The sequence below is a fragment of the Trichosurus vulpecula genome, chromosome 2 (assembly GCF_011100635.1).
Source record: "Trichosurus vulpecula isolate mTriVul1 chromosome 2, mTriVul1.pri, whole genome shotgun sequence".
NCBI lineage: Eukaryota > Metazoa > Chordata > Mammalia > Diprotodontia > Phalangeridae > Trichosurus > Trichosurus vulpecula.
In genome coordinates, this window is record NC_050574.1 from 123287800 (window position 1) to 123308909 (window position 21110).

A 21110-nucleotide genomic window follows, 5' to 3' on the forward strand; every position below is an offset into this window, starting at 1 on the left:
GGCACTGGTTCAAAAGCATTAGGTAATGGCCAGCTGGGTCCCTCCTTCTGGGCTTGTGAGTCCCTCATGGACAGACTCTGCCTGCATGTGTAGGATGATTACAGGGGCTTCTCAAAGGCGGAGGCCCTCCCTCCGGGTGCCTGCCATTCCACTCCTACCTACTAAGCCTGTCTGGTTTACCCAGGAAACATGCCAAGTGCTAGGGTCCTAATACCCCCGGGGTCGGCACCAACCCCTTATATTTACTTTGTCCCAAATTCTACAATCTCTCTCCTAATTTTGTCCCGGATGTTTCCTCTGCCTGGAATGCACTCCCTCGTCATTGACTCCTCTTAGAATCCTTAACTTTCCTTCAAGGCTCAACTCAGCTAAACCTTTCCTGATTTCCCTCCTCAAATTATCTAGTGTTTATAAATCTGACCATATAACATATCTGCAGAAATGCTTCATATCTATCTACATAATATATCTGTATAAATATATCAGCAATATATATATATGCATAAATACTTGATTCCATCTCCCATTCTAACCCTATAATTTAAAATTTTTATGAGAGTGTAGACTGTCATTTTGTCTTTGTAACCCAGTGCTATATATACATAACAGACTCTTAATAAATGTTTATTAAACTGAATCTTTAGATCTCTAATGCCAAGGACAGGGTCTTGTTGTATATTGTAGGAGCTTAATAAATGCAAATTAAATTGAATATGATGATTATATGCAAATATTTCCTGGTGCTAGAATCTACTATAAAACTACAGATATTTTTTTAAAAAAATCTTTCAGAAAATTCCAGGAGAAATTCAAGCTTCTCTGATATTGGCAAGAACCCTAACAACACTCCGTCTTCAGGATATCTTTAGACAGTTTGTACTTGGCCTGAGTTCCTTTGGCTGCATTCCAGTTCTTAAACAATAGTTCACTGCTCCTGGGCAGAGCCTTGTTGCTTAGCATGCTTTGAGATCTTGTTGATAAAAAGAGTAAAGGCTGTTCTCTTTCATAAGGGATAAATCAAGATTGGCTTTTCCATTCCACAAACAGGCCTGCTACTTAGGGACCCACCTCCAAATGTTGGCTTAAGTCCCTTGGGCAGGAGTTCCAGAGCTGAAAGGAGTAAGTCCCCAAAGGCATGGACCTGGTCCAAAAGAGAAAGCATAAGGTGGCAGGCGAGAGCTGAAAGGTATTTTAGAGAGTGTCCAATTCATCCTCCTTTCTGGGAAGAGTTGAAACCATGGCTCAGAGGGGTGAAGGGACACAGAGCTAGTAAAAGGAACTCAAACAGTGCCTCGCACCCAGGTCTTTTGATTTAAAGTCCAATCCTCTTTCACTATACAAGGATGCCTTTTCCTAGGAGATGGATTAGTTCTCCAGGCCTTTTGTGATAATGATTTATTTTCTTAAACTCTCTTTGGTAAGAGAAGGACCCTTATTTTATTTTATTTTATTTTTTAGCAGGCATAGTTCAATTTATTTGTTTATAAAAAACATCTATGTGGTTGCCACAGCAGCTGCCTGGGTCCTCTGGACAGACACTCGAGTGTGAGTCTTCACAAGATGGTCAGTGAATTCCTGATAGGGAGACTTGGTGAACATAGTCTCCTTCCACAGGTCTGGGGTTAGATAGCTGTATGTTTTGGAGATGTCATCAAAGGTAGCTTTAGCTACCTTTTGGTAGCTAAAAGTTACCCAGAGTGGCAGTACAGCCTCTTGCAGAAGTATAGCAGTCATCAATTCCAGCCATCATCGGGAGTTTCTTAGGCACAGGAACTGAGACAATGCCAGTACCTCTAGGAGCGGGGATCAGGCACACCAGAACCGATCCACATCGCCCAGTGACCTTGCAGGGCACTGCGTGAGGCTTGCCAATCTTGTTCCCCCAGTAGCTGCATCTCACAGGAACAATGGACAGCTTGGCCAGAATGATAGCACCACGAATAGCTGTGGCCACTTCCTTGGAGCACTTGACACCCAGACCAACATGGCCATTGTAGTCACCGATGGCCACAAAAGCCTTGAACCTAGTACGTTGTCCAGCTCTAGTTTGTTTCTGAACAGGCATGATCTTCAGAACCTCATCTTTCAATGGAGATCCCGGGAAGAAATCTATGATCTCAGACTCCTTGATAAGGAGCGGGAAAAGATAGATCTCTTTCAAAGACTGGATCTTCATGTCCTTGACTAGGCAGCCTAGCTTAGTGACAGGAACCCGCTCCTTGTCTTCGGCCTTTCCTCCCCGGGCTCCGCAGCCCTGGCCTTGGCCTCGACCTCGGCCCCCACTGCCGAAGCTACTGCGGAAGCCACCCCGACCTCCGACTCCGGGGCCCCCAGGGCCTCCCGCACCTCCTGTAGCACCAGAGTCATCTGCCATTTGGTGTTCACTAGAAGTAGAAGAGGACCCTTATTTTAAAATATGTTTAATAGATAATGGGGGGGAATGGGGAAGTGGAAAGAATACTGGATTTCAAAGTCAGGAGAAACCTGACTTGAAAATCCCACCTGTGACGCTCTCTGTGACTCAATTTCCTTATCCACAATATGGTTATAATACAGCACTCCCATTACAGGGTTATTACGATGATCATATGAGGTTTGAACTTTGCCAACCTTAAAATGCTTTGTCAATTCCGACTATTATTAATAAAAACAAAATGAGGCAGATTTTTGGTTCTGTATAAGAGAAGTGTCAAATTCTCTGTCACTGGAAGTGTTCAGGCATCCACTGGATGACCATTTGCCAAAGTAAAGTAAAGGATAGATAGTAAAGGATATTTCTGTATCAGGTATGGGAGCTTGAACTATATGACCCGTATGATTTCTTCTTATTCTGAGACTCTGCATTTAAGCAAAAGGCATTGATTCCCAAGGTTGCATTTCGTATCTTTCAGGTACTAGCCATATGGGCCTTTCCGTATGCTAGCAGTTTGGATGTTATTATGGTAAATAGTCCTTTAAAGAGAAATATAATAATACTTGGCACTTATATATTACCTTTCATCTATGAACCTCAAAGCCTTCTAAAACCATTTATTAAGGCTCCCCACAGGAAGAGCCATTATTATGGTCACTCAGAATAAAATGATGATTAGGATAGGGTTGGAAAGGATGTAGCCAAATTCACAAAGCCTTCCTTTCAAAAGAAAAGACTTCCACTCCATATCTGTGAATTCTAATTTAATTAAACAAATATTAAGTACCTACTATGAAAGAGTGCTACACTCTACCCTGTGCTTAAAGATATGCAACAAAGATTATGGACCTTAAAATCTGGTAGGGATATCATGCATGTAAGTAAATATATTTGGGGACTTAGATGGCTGTGTGACTACCTAGGTGTGGGTAGACATTTTACATTTTAGAATTATATTCCTCTTTACCCTGTTATTCCTTATTATGTCCTCCTACAAATCTTCCCTAGGTAATCCATCCAACACTCAGGTAATCTTGCTTTGGTTCTTTCAATATCTTGAGAGGTACCAATATAACATTTAGTTGATTTGTTGTCTTTCCTTCTCAATGCGCCTCCAGCAACATGGCATGGTGGGAGGATTGATGGATTTGGAGTCAGAGGACCTGGATTTGAATGCTAACAAGGTCAGGGTAAATTCATTGGATCTCCTTTTCTCCTTTACAAAATGAAGGGGGGATTGGACTGGATGGCTTGTGTCATGATCCTTTTCTAATCACACATCTTTTTCAAGTGGCACCACTTCTTGAACAAAGCCATCCCTAGTAACATGCTACTGCCCGCTGCCATTAGGCTCCCTTGTAATTTGGATTCCTTTGATATTATGTGGTTATCTAGAATCACTGGGAGAAGATTAGTATTAAGGTGGGCTTTTGCAGCAAGTGATCAACTTAGATTTGCTAAAAAACCAAAAACCCTACACCTATCATTTCCCAAAATGCACTGCAACTCAATTTCTTCCTTTTACTCAACTCAGTCTAGTTCATTGTCTGCAGTGCTTGTCAAAGATATATGTAATAGTGTCCTCTTAACAGGGCTCCCTACCGCTGTTCTCTTTCCCTTCCGATCCCTCTTTTATACCCCCGTCAAAATAATCTTTCTTATACACAAACCTTTTCATGTCATCCCTTTGCTTGGAAATCTTCAGTAGCTCTCTACAGTTGACCAACTAAAATTCAGATTTTTCTGTGTGGTATTTGAAATCCTCCATGAGCCGGCACACCAGGTCTCTAGTCTTCTTTGTTGTTGCTCTCCTCTACAAATTCTATAATCTGGTCAGAGACATCAAATATGTGGCCCATGGGCGGCATGTAGCTGGCAATACTCCCATTTGTGGCCCCAAACCAGATTAAAATGTAACTGGGATATAGTTAACAAAATATATAAAAATACAATAAAACATAGATAACGTTATTATGTGATTTCCTAAGTCAGTATGTGACCACAGGGATCTTTATGTATGGCTTAGTGCCCCCCCCCATTTCTATCTCAGTTTGATATCACTGCATCTAGCCCATCTGGACCATTTTCTCTCCCTAGAATATGCAAAGATTTCTGCTTCTCTACTCACACTTTCACTATTCCCCAGGCCCAGAATATCTTTCCTCCTTTTCTTTGTCTATTTCACTGCTGCCCATTCTTTAAAGCCCAATTCAAATGCCCCAACTGCAAGGAAGCCTTCCCTAATTTCCATTTTAGTAATTTCCTTTCCTCTTCTAATCCCACAGAGCAATTTGTTTGCCCTTCTCTAATGCACTTAGCATATAGGCACTTATCATGTCATATTACATATTATAGTTGTCTCTGTCTACGTCTTTGCCCCATTCTGGCCTATAAACCCCATGAGAGATAGGAAAGGGCTGCAGATTGGACCCATGACTTCATTGGTATTGGTATTCATCAGGTGAGGAGACTTCCTGTACTGATGCAGGTGGCATCTTCTCTGCAAACTGAAGTCTTAGAGATTTGCCTAGAGCACGACTTCTTAAACTTTTTCCACTCACGACCCCTTTTTGTGTTTGGGCAGCATCATTGCACTGAGGGCATGCACAGCGCAAAGTTTGAATGCTTTGTTTTCATAACCAAGATTGCAGTGAAGTTGCCCAAAGCAGCACATGCAGGCGTTGCCAGAAACACCTTGAATTCATTAAACATTTGATTTTTGATTAATTTTTGGTCATTATGAGTTCAGAAACCTTTTACTGTTGCCAAATGGGGTCTTGACCCACAGTTTAAGAAGCACTGGCCTAGAGCACTGAGGGGTTGAATGACATGCCCAAGTTGGTATGTGTTAGAGGCAGGTCTTAAATCCCAGGTCCTCCTGGTTCAAAGCCAGTTTTCAAACCATTATTCTGAGCTGCCTCTCATGAGGGTGTATTGGTAATTAAGATGGGCTTTTAGCACTTATTCCATCAAGTGCCCTCGAAGAGTTTGGCCTTTGTTTCCTTCATTAAATTAGGAGTCCTTGATGACCTCCTTGCCTCAAGGGAAAGCCCAGTTTACATGGGTTTGAGTGACATGTTTGTGACATCAGAGGCTTTTAGACCACGTAGGTTTAAGTCGCATTTTTGCATCGCTCTTAGGTCATGTGGGTGAGTTGCAAGCGTGACTCACCTTTGACTCCTGAACAAGTTATATAAACCCAGAAGTTGGTGTTCTCCCTTGTGGGCTCTCACTCTTGGAGGTGTGTCAATGTGAGACTCTGTGCAGCTGTAGTTAAGAGCCCTCCAGCTTGTCAACCCGGATGTTGGGACTTTGTTAAACCCTGGTAACTATGCATTGAGATTTGAATCAGACAAGGTCTGTCTGTTGATGTTTGTAATTTGTTTGTATTTGCTCTGAAGTTCAGGGTACTGGCTTTTCCCCTGAACTAAATTAATGATATTTGTATGTTCGATTAAACTGAAATTGTTGACCCCTTAACAAGTAAAGCAGATCAAAAGAACCTGTGCCGGCAGCTTTCTGTGTGCTTGTTGTTGCCGGCTCTTACACCCCCTACAGCAGCTGCTAGCAGATTGTTGCAACAGAGGGTAGGAACCAAATCATACCAACTGGATTTTCCTTTGTTCCTAGCATAGTGTTTTGCATACACTACAGATAGGTCCTTAAGGAATGTTTGATGAATGAATGAGTCCATGACATTCAATGGATTCCCTGTCCAACTGCCTAGTGTAGGCAACTTTTGGTTTTTGTATGCTTTGTCTTTCCAATGTAAAGGGATTGTGGTCTAGTTGGAAGGGAACTAGATTTGGGATTAAATCACTTCAGTTTCCTTCTAGGCTGAGCTATTTGCTGCTTGTCTGATCTTGGAAATGCCTTCTCCCCTCTGGACCTCAGTTTCCCCTTCTGTACAGTGATAGGGTTGTATCATATGCTATCTATGGTCCCTTCTAGCTCTGATGCTCTGTTTTAAGGTTTCTACAATTTTGGCTTTCTATGACTGAATAATTACAGATTTCACTGAGGACTTTCTCCTCTGTCTAACTCTGTCTTGATGCTTGGATCCTGACATTTGTGGATAATAACAGCTACCGTTTCTGCTTCAAAGTTCATAAGACACTTTACATATATTATCTTATCTGATCTTCATAACAACCCTGTCAGGTAAGTGGTATTATTCTCCCCATTCTACAGATGAGGAAATTGAGGCCGAGAGTGGTTAAGGGACTTGCCTAGGAATACGCTGCTGGTAAGTGATGGAAGGCAGAAGTTAGACTTCATGTAATGGAGTCCAAGTCTGGCATGGTACCCACTAACCCACCTAACTGCTCCTAAAAGCAAATCCCTTAATATAAAATAAATTAAAAGGGCATGAAGGGCAGCAGTGTGGAGTAGTGGCTAGAGCCTTTGTCAAGAAGACTGGAGGTTAAATGCTGCCAAAGCAAACTGAGGAATACAGAGCAAGTCACTTCAGCTCTTCTTTCCCCTAGGCAAGTCTCAAACTATAAATTACAGATAAATTCTGCATTAGTGGGAGGAGTTTCTACAACCTATAGCGCTGAAGTCAGGTCCAGGATTGATCCAAAATGCACCGCAGTGCCCCATCCCCCCATCCCAGGGAGGCTATCTCTTTTTTAAAAATTAATTTTTTTTTTAGTTTCTAACATTCACTTCCATAAGATTTGGAGTTCCAAATTTTCTCTCCCCCCCAACCCAAAGACAGTGTGCAATCTGTTATAGGCTCTACACAGACATTCACATTAAACATATTTTCACATTAATCATGTTGTAAAGAAGGATTAGAACCAATGGGAGGACCCACAAGAATGAGGTTCTCTCTTGCGGAATGCTCCTGGTTGTTGGACTTAAAACAAACAAATATGTTTTATGATATATATTTGCAGTGTATGTGTCTCCTGAGGGCAGCTAGGTGGTGCAGAGGCTAGAGCACTGGGCCTGGAGTCAGGAAGACCAGGGTTCAAATCCAGCCTCAGATACTTACTTAGCTGTGCGACCCTGGTCAAGTCCATTCACCCTGTTTGCTCAGTTTCCTCATCTGTAAAATGAGCTGGAGAAAGAAAAAACAAACCATTCTAGTATCTTTGCAAGAAAGCCCCAAATGGTTTCATGAAGGGTGGGATAAGACTGGACAACAACATGTTACCTATTCTTGGGTCCCCAAAGTAACATTTCTATACAGCCCCTTCATAGCATCCCTAGCTTCTTTCGAAGTACAGCAGTCTGTGCCGATCTCCGTCATTGTTAGTTCTCTGGTCCTTTTCGAAATCACTTTGTATTGCAGCGTACACGCTTGGTGCTGGTATTATTACTTGTATCTGCTTTGTGTTGAAGCCCTAGGTCCAGTAGTGGATAAAAAGATGGCTTTGGATCCAGGAAAACCTGGGTTCAAGTTACTTCTCGGATTCATACCGGCCCTGTGAGCCAAGTCATTTAACCTCCCTCTCGGGGCCCCAAGCAACTCTCTAAGATGCAGAACAGTTGTCAGTCTTCATTGGAAGACGAACTTTATGGAGAGCTTCCCCCAGTGAACATAAAAGTCCGAATTCCCCCTCTCCAATCACCCCCCCAACCTACCCCCCAAAGAAGACCCCCACACTCTATCTGCATATTTACACGTTATATTCCTATATTGGAATGTAAGCTCTTTGAGGGCAGGTACTGGGGTTTTTTGTTTGTTTGTTTCTTCTTGCATCTAGCATAGTCCTTGGCCAAAAAAAAAAATAAGCATTTATGAAACATTTATTGCAATGAAAAGAAGCCAAGGGAAGGGCCGAAGGGAGGTGGCCGCCTGAGCTCTAGCATGCTTCATCTACTTCGCACCAGGCGTGTCCCAGGAGGGAACCCGCTTCCACCATACAGCAACTGCACGGTCCTCGGAATTGGAGACCAGGAGAAGCAGAGGCTGCTGGGAGTGGTAGTCCCTTTGGCTGTGCTCTGAGGAGCTTCCAAGAACGCCCGGGAAGCAAGAGAACAACATTTCCCAGGAGACCTTGAGAGACCGCTCGCTCTCCCCCAGCTCCCCCCGCCCCCCAGGCTCGTGCCCCGAAGTCGGAACTCGACGGATGCTCTCGAATAGCGGGTCACGGCTGGGACCGTGGGGCAATATTCTCCTGGGCGAAAGGAAGCGGAGAGAGATAGGACGGGTCGGAGCGCGGTGACCGCAGGGGCCCTCTCCTTAACGACCCCTCTTATCCCGCTCTCTGCTCCCTTGAGCACAGTGAAGGAAATCGAGGACGCGCTTCGCTGCGGAGGCGCCGGGAGCGCGGGCGCGTGTCCGCGTGAGGGGGCGGAGCCGGAGGTGGGGCGCGCGGGTGGGCGGGGCCTGGGCTGCGCGTGCGGCGGGTACGACCCAGACAGCCGAGGCCCGTTGTTGTTCCCGGCTCACGCCGCAGCCTCCGCGGCCATCGCCCCCGCCCCGGCCGCTTGTCAGTCGGTCAGTCCGGGAGGGAGGGAGGAAGAGGGGCTGGGGAGCGGCCGGCGTCGCCGCGTCAATCCCCCAGGCTCTGCCGTTACGGCAGGTGCCCGAGCCGCTCCCTGCCCGATGCCCTGCGGGGAGGCAGGGGCGCCTGCAGACCGGTGAGCAGTCGCGCCGCCGCTCGCTCCGCCCGCTCCGCCTCTGCCATCGCCGCCATGGGGGACGGCGCCGGGGGCGACATGAACTCTAATCTCCCCTGCGCCCCTTACCTCACCGGGGACCCGCAACTGGACACCGCCGTGGGCCAGTGGCTCCGCTGGGACAAGGTGGGTATCGGCGCGCCCCGCCCCTGCTTCTCCCTTCTCCGACCCCCTCCCAAAGTACCCTCTGTTGCCCCTCTCCTCCGGCATACCTCCTACCGCCCCCCCTTCCACGCACCTCCCACCGCCCCTTTCTCGACTCTCAGGTACCCCCAGCATTCCCTTCCGACCCCCGAGTGTCCTCCATTGTACCACCCCTTCCCATGTACCTCCTACTTGCATCACCCCTTTCTCGACTCTCAGGTACCCTCGTTATCCCTTCCCAACCCTCCGGTACCCTCCACCCTCCTCCCATGTAGTTCCTTCTATTTCCTTCTCGATTCTCAGGTACCCCCAGAATTCCTTTCCGACCCCCAAGTGTCTTCCCTTGTGACCCCCTCCCTATGTACCATCCTACTGCCCCTTTCTCAACTCTCAAGTAGCTTCATTATGCCCTCCTGACTCCTAAGTACTCTCCATTGCCACCTTCCTCCTCTCTCCCAGGTATTTCTTATTGTCCCCCTCCTGACTCTCAGGTAACCCCCATTTTCGCCTTCTCACTTTAACGCCCCTTTCCGATTTCCAAGTACCCCCTTCCCGCCCCTAATGCCCAAGAACCTCTATTGCCCCTTCCTCCGCACTCTGAGGTATCTCCTATTCCTCCCCTTCCAATCTCCCACGTATCTCCTATTGCACCCCCCTTCCCAGCTCACAAATACCCTTTGTCCCCCTCCCAACTCCCAGGTACTCCCCATTAACTCCCTCCTACGGTCTCATAATTACCCCTCAGTGCCCCTTCCTAACTCCCAAGGACCCCTGTTGCTCCCTTCCTCTAGACTCCCAAATAACCCTCCTCTTGCTCCCCTTCCAAGTCTCAGATACCCTCCTATTCCATCTTAATGCCCCCTTCTTCCTCTTGTCATTCTCCTCGGGCTTATTCTCCCTTGGATGAGACCCCACCCCACCCCCCTGGTTGTTTGTGTGTGGGTGGGGCGGAGGGCACAGTGGCCTGCAGAGAGTCTAGGACACGCCTTTTGCCCCTCTGCGTGGGATATCTGCAATCTCTCGCTTCGCAGTGCAGTGGATTAAAAAAAAAGCCCGTGCCTGGCATCCCTTACCAAAGCATTCATTCTGAACGGTGCTCCTCACTCTGTGATGCCCTTTTTACTTCTCCTTTCTTCCTTTTGCCTAGTAACGTTGAAAGCGTTTTTTGTGTGAGGATTGTTTTGGGGGGCAGGGTGGGAGAGTCCTGCGAAAAGAGAGTTGAAGGAGGCACTTTTTTGGACAATTCTTACCGATATTCCAGCTTAGTTCGCATGTCTTGTGTTCCCATGTTTCATCACCAGGTAGTTCTTAGTCTCTACTCTGCACCCTCAGGTCCAGCTCTGTCAGTAGTATGAGTTTCCCTCGTTCTTCTTCCTCTCTCCCTGGCTAGCAAATATTTATTAGACAGTATATTCCCATTAACCTGAGACTATTACCATTGGGTTGGTGGTGATGACGCTTCTTATTCCAAATATCCCTCCTTTGGTTTGAAGGAACCAGAATCAAGTTACACAGGAATATATGGGATCTGATATGTGAGAAAGCCGTCATGTTAATTTCCAGATATTTCACATGTGGTTAATGTTTCTCTAATTGAATTGAGCTTGAAAGTGGCTGCTGGTAGCCCTAAAGCAAGATGCATAAAATCAGTGGACAGTGAACTAGGACTAAGAAGAGAAAAACTGATATTCTGGTAATCTCTTCTGTGAGATGACTGAAAAGATTTTTAAAAGAATTAGTCCAAATTACTTGGCATCGTTAACACCTAGCACTAGTGCTTCAGCGAATGGAGAAAATGGGGAAAGTGTATCTACTTTGTGTACTATTACAGGGTCAAATGCATCTGGGAAGTTTTATTCCTGTCTACCAAGCATCTTCAGTTGCCCTGAATCAGAGCTAGTAAATCTGCTTCTTTCCTGTTGCCTAATGTGATTAGGTTTGTGGATCATTTTTGGTGAAGTCACCGTGTGTGAAATTTGTGGGATGGAGTAATTGCTAGAAAGACTTGCTTATTTCAAGGTAGTTAGGTGGAGTGTAGTGGATATACTGCCTGACTCCAAGTCAGGAAGTCTTCAAGTCAACGAGGATTTATTAAGCACCTACTGTATGCCGGGCACTGAATTTAAATTTTGCCTCAAACACTTATCAGGTGTGTGCCAGTTACTTAACCTGTCTGATCCTCGGCTTCCCCATTGGTAAAGTTGGGATAATAATAGCACCTACCTCACAGAATTGCTGGGAGGGTAAAATGAAATGATAATATGTTAAGTGCTTTGCAAATCTTAAAATTGCTTTATGAAGGTTAGCTGTCATTATTATTACTATTATTACTGTCTCAGGAGACTTAAGTGACTTCAATGTCATTTTCAGCAGTATTTAATAAATGCTTATTGTGCTGGGTACTATGGCAAGCTACAAATGAAATGAAAATGACTATCCTTAAAGCACTTACGATCTAAATGAGAGGAAAGGATCATGTAACAGATCTAGGATGATACAGTGCAAACTATTCAAATATTAATGCCAGGAAAAACAATGACCGATTCTCAAGTCGTTTCTTTTTTGCATTATCTTCTTGACCAGTTGCTTAATTGTAAGTAAAGACTAATGCTTGGTTAGAGTTGTAACCTTAGGGAAAGTGATCTTGTAGCTTTGGGGTATGGAATTCAGACACAGATTAATTTATTCATGAATATAATTAAGGAAGACGGCTTTACCGGACAATTAGCCTTGTCCATGGAAAGCTAAATAGAAACTTTATTGAAAATAGTATTTCTTTGCTATTGGGACCTACTATATCATTCTTGTGAAATGTGTAATTAAATACATATTAAGTACATACTGTATGCAAGGCGCTGTGCTGGGCAATGTTAGAAATACAAAGATTTATAAGCATCTTATTCAAGAAATTTAATATTTAATTGTGGAGACAAGTCACAAAAAGTTCATCAATAACTGATCTTTAGGAGGTTTTTTCTTTTTCTCTTTCTCTTTTTCTTACCCTGAAAGACCCTTTAGAGACCATTTAGTTATAGAAGAAATTAGTTTTGTTGTTATTTTAGTCATGTCGGAATTTTCTTGACCCCATTTGGGGTTTTCTTGGCAGAGATACTGGAGTGATTTGCCGTTTCCTTCTCCAGCTCATTTTACAGATGAGGAACTGAGACAAATAGGGATAGGTGACTTGCACAAGGTCACACAGCCAGTAAATATCTGAGGCTGGATTTGAACTCAGACAATGAGTCTTCCTGACTCCAGGCCCAGGGCTCTATCTGCTGTGCCACCTAGGTACCCCAATGAAAGCTTAAGACGGATTAGGGGAAAAAAAACCAACAAACTTAACCATGGTCATACAACTATTCAACTATTAAGTGGAAGAACTGGAAATGCAATCTCATTTTCTTGGACTCTAGGCCAGGATTCTTTGCACTAAGCCCAGCATCATAGCAAATTGTTCTCCTAAATTGGTCAGACTTTTCTAGTTTACCTGATCTTGGCATTCTGGCAGTAAACTGTAAGGACTAAGCTGAAAGAATATTCAGTTCAAAGCAGCAGTTGCCTCAGTTTCCTTGGCTTCAGATTTTTAAAAATAATTTCCTTATTTTCCTAAAAAAAATATAGTACATAAACATTTTATGAACTTTTTTTGTATTGATGTTTTCTTTTTACAGAGGAAGAATGGAATTCTGTCTTTTAAAAAAGTCTGTTCCTTCCATTTCTTCATCCTTTTATAAGTTGTAAACCACTTTTTGTATCTCCAGGGCTTAGCAGAGTGCCTGGCAGATAATAATAATAAATAAAGTAGTAAACAATAAACACTTAATAAATGTTTATTGACTGACTCTTTATTTGAAAATATACTTATCTTTGAGAGGCATCATGGTGTCATGAACTTAGTGTCAGAAGATTTGGGCTCAAGACAGACTATGACATTAGCTTTTGTGATTTTGAACAAGTCACTTAACCTCTATAAGTATCATTTTGCTCATGTGTAAAATAAGGGCTACACTTGTGCCACTTACATCACAATGTTGTGAGGCAAATGGCTTATAAACTTTAAAGTGCTATATAAATGTGAGCTGCTTTTAAAGAGATGAAACTGTATAGATTTGCAACTATATTGTTTTGGCAATCCCCTTGCCTTCCTCTGCAGTTGCAAGGTAAAAGTACCTGTATCCTTGTGTCTTTTCTGTTTTGGGAATCTTTGATCCCTTGTTTTTCTTCCTAAAGCTTTTCTTTACCATTTGATTTTCCTCCAAACCCACCCCTGATTCCTTCCCTCACTTTTCTTAGATTTCTCTTATTATCTCTTTAATTTAGAGTATGGTTCTTAACTTGGGGTCTGTGAACTTCTTTTTAAACATAGATAGATAGATAGATAGAGCAAGATGGAGAGTAGAAACTGATAACTACCTGGTGAAAAATTTTTCATAACTGAGAACTACCTATTTCAGTATAATGGGTTTCCTTTGTAATCTTAATAATTTTATTTTATGCATTTAAAAACATGATTTTGATAAGAGGTCCACGGGCTTTTCTAGTCTGCCATGGCACAAAAGGACCATGACGTAAAAGAGATTAAGGACCCTGGGTCTAGAGTATTATTTTTCCTATTCTCAGTCTGCCTTTATTTTTTTTAAATCTATTTCATGTGAGTAACTAATAAAACTTTATTTAGTATATATAATACTATATATTTTGGTATCACAATACTGTGGTTTGATATCACAATTGCGATTACTATGCAGTAGTGTTTGAGGATCTTCAGTTAATTTAGCCTTATCCTTCCCTATGGGGAGAGCGCTTCTTTATTTTTCATATAGATTTTCTAAGTCTAGTCACAACTTTTGCTAGAGAAATTTTTCTTAAGGGGTTTGTTGCATACTTAATACCTGTCAGCATTAACTGCTAATTAGTACTGAGGTTGCTGCCCTCTGGTGTTGAGAGTTATTACACTGAATGGAATACGTGATTAATGCTGTAGATCAACTACACACCAAAAAGATATTGTATTAAATCCTCACTAGTGCTTTTAAGAAAACAAAAAATCTTTAACGTTTACCAACAATGAAAAACTGGGAGCAGTAATAACCATTGCCTTAAGAATATATGAAAATTCCCTTTGTATATCAATTACCATTGTTCTTAGCTATTAAACCATTGTAACTGACTTTGAGCTTTCTAGGTAGAAAATATATTTCATTTGAACTGTTACAACTCCTTCAGAAATTTTTCAATATTTATTTTTCTTGACATATTTCTCAAGTTTTTAAGACAAAAGCTGAAAATTCTTTTTGTTCCTGAAGCAGAACTGAGTTGTATATTCATAGGATCATGGATCTTAGAACTGGGAGGAACCCTGAGGTCAGTAAATCCAGCTCTGTGCTTTCAGGCATGTAAAGTATTATTTCAGTTTTACAGATAAAGCAACTTAACCAGAGAAGTTAAATAACTTTGCCAAAGGCACCCAGTAGTGTTTTTAAACACACTCTTACACACCCAAGAAATAGCTCACTTAGGTACACATTCTGAGGAGGAGAAGGTTGGCTCATTGATCACTCAATTTATTTTTTAAAAATTCCTTAAATTTTAAAGATGTATTTTATTGACACTTTTTGTTTTTACATTACATTAATTTCTGACTATATTCCCCCTCCCCTGCACCAAGCAAAATCCCTAGTAACAAAGGTTTTAAAAGAAGATAAAAATCAGGTCAGCAAAACCCACCAAGAGATCAGCCATATCTGACTCTGTGTGCAGAAGGCTACACCCTTAGTGCCCTCACCTGCATACAAGGCAAGGAGGTGCGTTTTCTCTATTCTTCTTCCCACTTGCATTGTTCTAAATCATTATATATGTTGTTTTTCGTGGTGTTGCTTACTTCGCTTTATATCAGTTCATAAAAGCCTATCCATACGTCTGTAGATTCTTCACATTTGTCATTTATTACAGCAGTGATAATAAATACATTTATGAATGGGGAAGAGAAGGGAACAAGCAATTAGTAAGTGCCTGCTATATGCCAAGCATTGTGCTAAGCACTTTACAAACTTTATTTCATTTGATCCTCATAACAGTCCTCTGAGGTAGGTGTTATTATTTCCCCCATTTTACAGTTGAGGAAACTGAGGCAGACAGGTTAAGTGACAGGGTCACTTGTCCAGGGTTACATGGCTAGTAGGTATCTGAGTTCACATTTGCACTCATGTGTTCCTGATCCGAGGCCCAATGCTTTGTACACACAATAAACAACCTAGCTGCCTATGATACCACAGTTTGTTTAATTATTCTCCATTTGGTGGGCAGCTGCTTTGTTTCCAGATCTTTGCTTTCATAAAAAGTACTGTCGTGATTATTTTGGGCCATAGGAGACTTTTCATTTTGTCGTACTTTTTGTAGTCAACAAGTCAGTTCTACAACCATTTGAGTACTTACTGTTTGCCAATGGACTATTCTAAGTGCTAGTGACAAAAACAAACAAAAGAAAACCCATACTGTCTTTAAGGAACTTACCTTCTACTGGAGGATCCAATATTCAGACAGATAGACGTAAAATAAATTGGGGAAGAGAGATCACTAACAATTGGGAGATAGAAGAGACGCATAGGCTGTTCAGTTCAACAAGCCTCTATTTAAGCACCTCCTATTTCCAAGAAACTCTGCTAGACACTGAGGGTATGAAGATAAACACATCTGACCTTAAGGAGTTTATACTTTAATCCAAGACAACATGTTCATAGATAAGTCAGTATAAAATTCATACAAAGGTATTCCTCCTCAGGGGAGGACTCCTACCACAAGGGCTAGGGGAGATATGGAAAGGTTTCTTTCTTGTGAGAGGTAGCAGTGGGGCTAAATCTTGAAGGAAATTAATTTTCCTAAGGTAAAAGTGAAGAGAGCGATGTTTTCCATACATGAGGGATGGCTTAGGTAGAGATACAGATATTAGGAGTTGAGATGTCATAGACTGGGGACAGAATGTGGGACAGTTAAAAAATTAAATTTTAAGAAAAGAATGTGGGACATTTTGGGGGAGGGGGCAGAAATGATTCTTAAAAAAATTTTATTTTCAGTTCCAGATTCTCTCCCTCCACCTCCTTCCCACCCATTGAGAAGGCAAGAAATGTAATACCCATTGTAGAAATTAAGTCCTGTAAAACATTTCTACTTTAGCTGTGCTGTGAAATAAAGAAACAAGAAAAATAAAGAGGAAAAAACATGCTTCAGTCTGTACTCAGAATCCATCAGTTCTTTATCTGGAGGCAAATAGTATTCATCATGAGTCCTTTGGAATTGTTGTGTATTAATCAGATAACTAACTCTTTTACAGTTGAACATTGTTACAGTATTGCTGTTGTTGGGTACAATGTCGTCTTAGTTCTGCTCACTTCACTGCATCAATTCATATGTCATCCCAGGTTTTTCTGAAACCATCCTATTCATTATATATTATAGCACAACAGTCGTCACATACATATACCATAATTTGTTCAACCACATGTTGGGCAGTTTGGCTGGACCACAGAATGTATGAGTAGCTAGTAATGTGAAGTCAGTCTGGAAAGAGAAACTGAAATCAGGTTGTGAAGGGCTGTATTTGCTATAGAGGTGTTGATGTTTTATCCTAGGGGCAGTAGGGAGCTACTGCAGCTTCTTTAGAAGAGGAGTGACATGGCTAGATCACTGCTTCAGCGTTTAGCAGCTGTGTGGAGGCTGGATTAGGGAAGAGGAAAGGAATTAAGGCAGGGAGACCAATTAGCAATCTGGTGAGAAGTGATGAGAGTCTGAATTATGGTACTTGCCTTGTTAGTTGAGATAGTGGCAGGGATGTGAGAGATGTGTGGAGGTGGAATCAGCACAAATTAGGCATAAGTGGAGTAAGGAACATTAAAAGAGTTGAGGATGTCTCTGATGTTTCAAACCTGGGTGACTGGAAGCATAAGTGGTGCCCTATTATAGAAATAGGAGAATGAGGAAGAAAGGTGGGTTTGGAGAGAAAGAGGAATGACAGAAATTGCGAGTTGGAAGGGACCTTAGAGGCCATCTAGTCCAAACCATACTTGAAAGGAATCCCAAAATGAGTTCCATTTTGGATATGGAACTTGAGCTTGAAATGCTTAAGGGACATCTAAGTGGAGCTATCCAGTAGGTAGGTGGTGATGTAGAATGAGTTCAGTAGAGAGACTAAGGCTGAATATATAGATCTAGGCATCATCTACACAGAAATGATATTTGAAGGGGAAGCTAAGCATTTTTAGAGGCACAAAAGAGGAGGGAATACATTTCCATCACAATGAAGCAGCCATAAAGGCTTGGGATGAAAAGAAAAATTCAGTAAGTATGCCTCTTTGGCTAGAACATATAGAGCGTGTGAAGGGAGATAATAATAAGATGAAAAGAATCCAGAAAAGTAGGCTTTCACTAGATTGGAAAGGACTTTAAAAATCGGGGACTGACATGGTCAGAGGTAATGGATTTATCAGTGGAGGAGCTAGATTGGAGTTCCAGCTCTACCACTTACAACTCATGGACCGTCAGTCCATAAGCATTTATTAAGCACTTCCTTTTGTAGTGCTTAGCACTGCACAGGGATACAAAGAAAGGTAAAAGACAGTCCCTAACTAAAGGAATTCACAGTCTAATGGGGGAGATAGTATGTAAACAGCTAAGTCTTGGCAAGCTACATACAAGATAAATTGGAAATAATCAACAGAAGGAAGGCAGTAGAATTAAGAGAGATTAGGAAAGGCTTCCTGTGAAAGATGGGACTTGAAGAAGGCCAGGGAAGCAAGGAATCAGATATAAGGTGAGAGAGCCTTCCATGCCTGGGGGACAATCAGAGAAAAGGCCCAGAGCTGAAAGATGGAGCATCCTGTTCTTGGAAGAGTCAGGAGGCCAGTGTCATTGGCTCACAGGCTAAGTGGTATGTTGTGAGGTGTAAGAAGACTGTATGCAAGGGGGCAGGTTATGAAGGACTTTGAGTGCCAAATGGGGGGTTTGCTATTTGATCCTAGAGGCTAGGAGACACTAGAGTTTATTGAATGGGATTGGGGGCAGGAAGACATGGTCACACCTGTGTTTTATTAAGATCACTTTGACAGAAACAAGTTCCTAAAACTCTCTGGGCCTCACTTTACTCATTTGTAAAATGAGGCAGTTGGACTAGATTACCTCTAAGGTCCAAGCTCAAAATCTATGAACCTGTGATTCAGGCTTCTCTGAATTCTTTGTTGTTTGTTTCTCTCTTTCTTTTTCTGTCTCTCTTTTCTTTTCTTTTTTTCCTTTTCTTTCCATTAAACCTGTAATTTCTTTGGTATAGGGAGTTCCTTTAGCTTCCTGACCCTGTACTAATGCAGATCGTGACTGACTGAGATTTGTAGGTAGGGAGAAGTGTCTGGAGCACTGGTACAAAGTGGTTTGCCCAGAGTTACACCCCAGGTCTTCTCAATTCTAAGGCTAACCCTCTATCCTCTATGCCATTGCTGCCTCTTCATTATTTCTTTTTTTTTGGTAAATAATTTTTCTTAATATACTTTGTTGGTACATTTTCTACATTTTTCAATATATTCTTCCCCCCTACTTTTCTCTATCCCTTATAACAAAGAATAAAAAGAGGAGAAAAAAGTTTAGCAAAACTAGTCAGTATTAAAAATAAATCTGACACTATATGCAACCTTCCATACTCATAATCCCCCACTTTGGGAGAGAATTGGGGCAGGTAACTTTCTCATGTTTGACTCGGGCCAAGGCTGGTCATTATAATTATACAGAATTCGTTTTTTACCATTTTGTTGCCCTAGTGATTGTGTATGTTATTTTCCTGGTTCTCCTCACTTCACTTTGCATCATTTCATGTAAATCTTACCATGCTTCTGTGTTATCACCATAGCCATTGTTCCTTACAATGCAGTAATATTCTATTATATTAGATATCACAACTTGTTTAGCCATTCCCCAACCAGTAGGCAGCTTACTTTGTTTCTAGTTCTTTGCTACCATAAAAAATGCTGCTTTGAAGATTTCTTTTTGTTTTGAAAGACCTTGGCATATATACCTAATGAATCTTTTAAATTTCAAATTCCTATGTAGATATTTGATAAAATTTGTTGAATTGCATAGAAGGAAAAAATAGCAGGATTTGTGACTGATTGCATGTAAAAGATGCAAGAGGAGGGTTGGTCAGTTATTTTAAGTATAGAAATGTTATTCAAAAAGGGAGTCAGTTGGGAGCTGAATAGGAGAGGGGGATGTTTGGTTTTAGACATTATTTAAAAAACACTGTGATATCCTAGGGTGGTTGTTCAGTTATTTTTCAGTCATGTCCAACTCTTCAGGACTCCATTTAAGAATTTTCTTCACAAAGATACTGGAGTGGTTTGTCATTTCCTCCTCCAGCTTATTTTATAGATGAGGAAACTGAGGCAACCAGGATTAAGTGACCTGCCCAGGGTCACACAGCTAAGTGTCTGAGGCCAGATTTGAACTCAGGAAGATGAGTCTTCCTGCCTCCAGGCTCAGCACTATCCACTGTGCCACCTAGTTGCCCCATCCTAGGAGAAAAGCCTTAATTCCAGATTCCTTCAAGGGTTTCTTCCTCTTTTTTACTATGGCACTTATAGTTTTGCATCCATGCTCAAGCATAGTTAATATTTTAAGGATCTCTTTTCTCATTGTGGGTACCCTGTCCACCAGAACAGTTTGCAATCTTTTTTTTTTTTCCAGATGGGCTTAGTGAGTTGTAACTGCAAAAAAAAATTGCCTTGTGGCTAACCTGATAATGAACTTCTCTACACTTTACTAGGGTGTTTCTCAGACAACATACACAGTCTGTTGGTAGGCCTATACTTGAAGCCATTTGGTTCTGCTGGGAGCTACCAGAACTTGTGCCAGTCTGGGATAGCCTTTAGAAACTCAGGATTATGAAATGCACTTCAGTGAAACAGAGTAGGACTTCAGTGCAAAAGACTCAAAATGTACATCATTTTTTTCTTTTTATATCTAATTTAATTTTGAACTTAAAAGTACCCCCCAAAAGAGTATTTCCATGTATATTATAAAATAGGAGAGGATTATACATGAAACTGAGAATCACCATTATATAGAGCTTGCTTTCAATGAAAACTTTACTTTCAATGATTTCTTGGTTATAATTCCTTCTGTTGGGAGTTTTTTTTTTAGGAGGGGGTGGAGGGCCTATCCTTAGCCTCTCTCTTCCTTGCCTCCTTGACCCAAATTGAAAAGAAAAAGAAAACCCTTGTAACAAATACACATAGCCAGGCAGACAACTTCCTACATTGACCACGTTGAAAAACGTACATCCCATTCAGTTCATCACTTCTCTGTTGGGAAGTAACTTTGCATCTTTCATCGCTGGTCCTTTGGAATCATGGTCACTCATGGAATTAAAGCTTCCCAAGCTATTTTTCTTTACAGTATTGTTGTAATTGTTGTTATTGGACTAATGTTTTTCATGCTTTTATTTCTAAGCGGGTAAGTAACTTTATCTTTGTCCCGGCTTATTTCCAGACACAACAGTCAGAATGGGTAGCTCTTTTCAAGCTTAAATAAGGCAAAGCGTAACATTGTTGGAAAAAATACCACATTGTAAACAAGAGTTTCTGCCACAAGAGTTAATTTTTATGCATAAAAGCATTCCTTCAATATTTAGAATTAATGCTTTCCTAAAAAAAATTGCTTCATTCAAGTCCACATGAGAAGTTTCCTGGATTATCCTAATAGCTTTGCTACTGTTCTTCCTAGCTTCAGTTTCTTTCTAAATCCTAACTCTGAGCCCCTCACTCACTTGCTTAAAAACAGAACCACAGAATCTCAGAGCTGGCAGAGACCATGGAAGCCATCCTGCCGAACCCGTTCTTCAACACGAATTGCTTCTGCAACATACCTGACAGTTTTCGGTGGT

The 21110-nt window shown here is 41.9% G+C and overlaps 2 protein-coding genes across 2 annotated transcripts in view; one reads left to right on the top strand and one right to left on the bottom strand.

Moving 5' to 3' along the window:
• Positions 1–1681: 1681 nt before the first annotated feature.
• Positions 1682–2374, bottom strand: LOC118836737 (40S ribosomal protein S2-like). The gene has a single exon (XM_036743931.1). It carries the CDS (start codon positions 2372–2374, stop codon positions 1682–1684), a length of 693 nt encoding a protein of 230 aa, XP_036599826.1.
• Positions 2375–8744: 6370 nt separating this feature from the next.
• PGM2L1 (phosphoglucomutase 2 like 1) overlaps positions 8745–21110 on the top strand; it is an 81930-nt gene continuing 69564 nt past the window's right edge. Inside the window, exon 1 of the mRNA XM_036743351.1 lies at positions 8745–9172. Coding sequence (XP_036599246.1) covers positions 9062–9172 — 111 coding nt within the window. The 5' untranslated portion in view covers positions 8745–9061. The remainder of the gene's footprint in view (positions 9173–21110) is intronic.

Excerpts from the sequence above, each read along its gene's own strand:
- LOC118836737 (XM_036743931.1), bottom strand. The coding sequence starts at position 2,374 with ATGGCAGATGACTCTGGTGCTACAGGAGGTGCGGGAGGCCCTGGGGGC.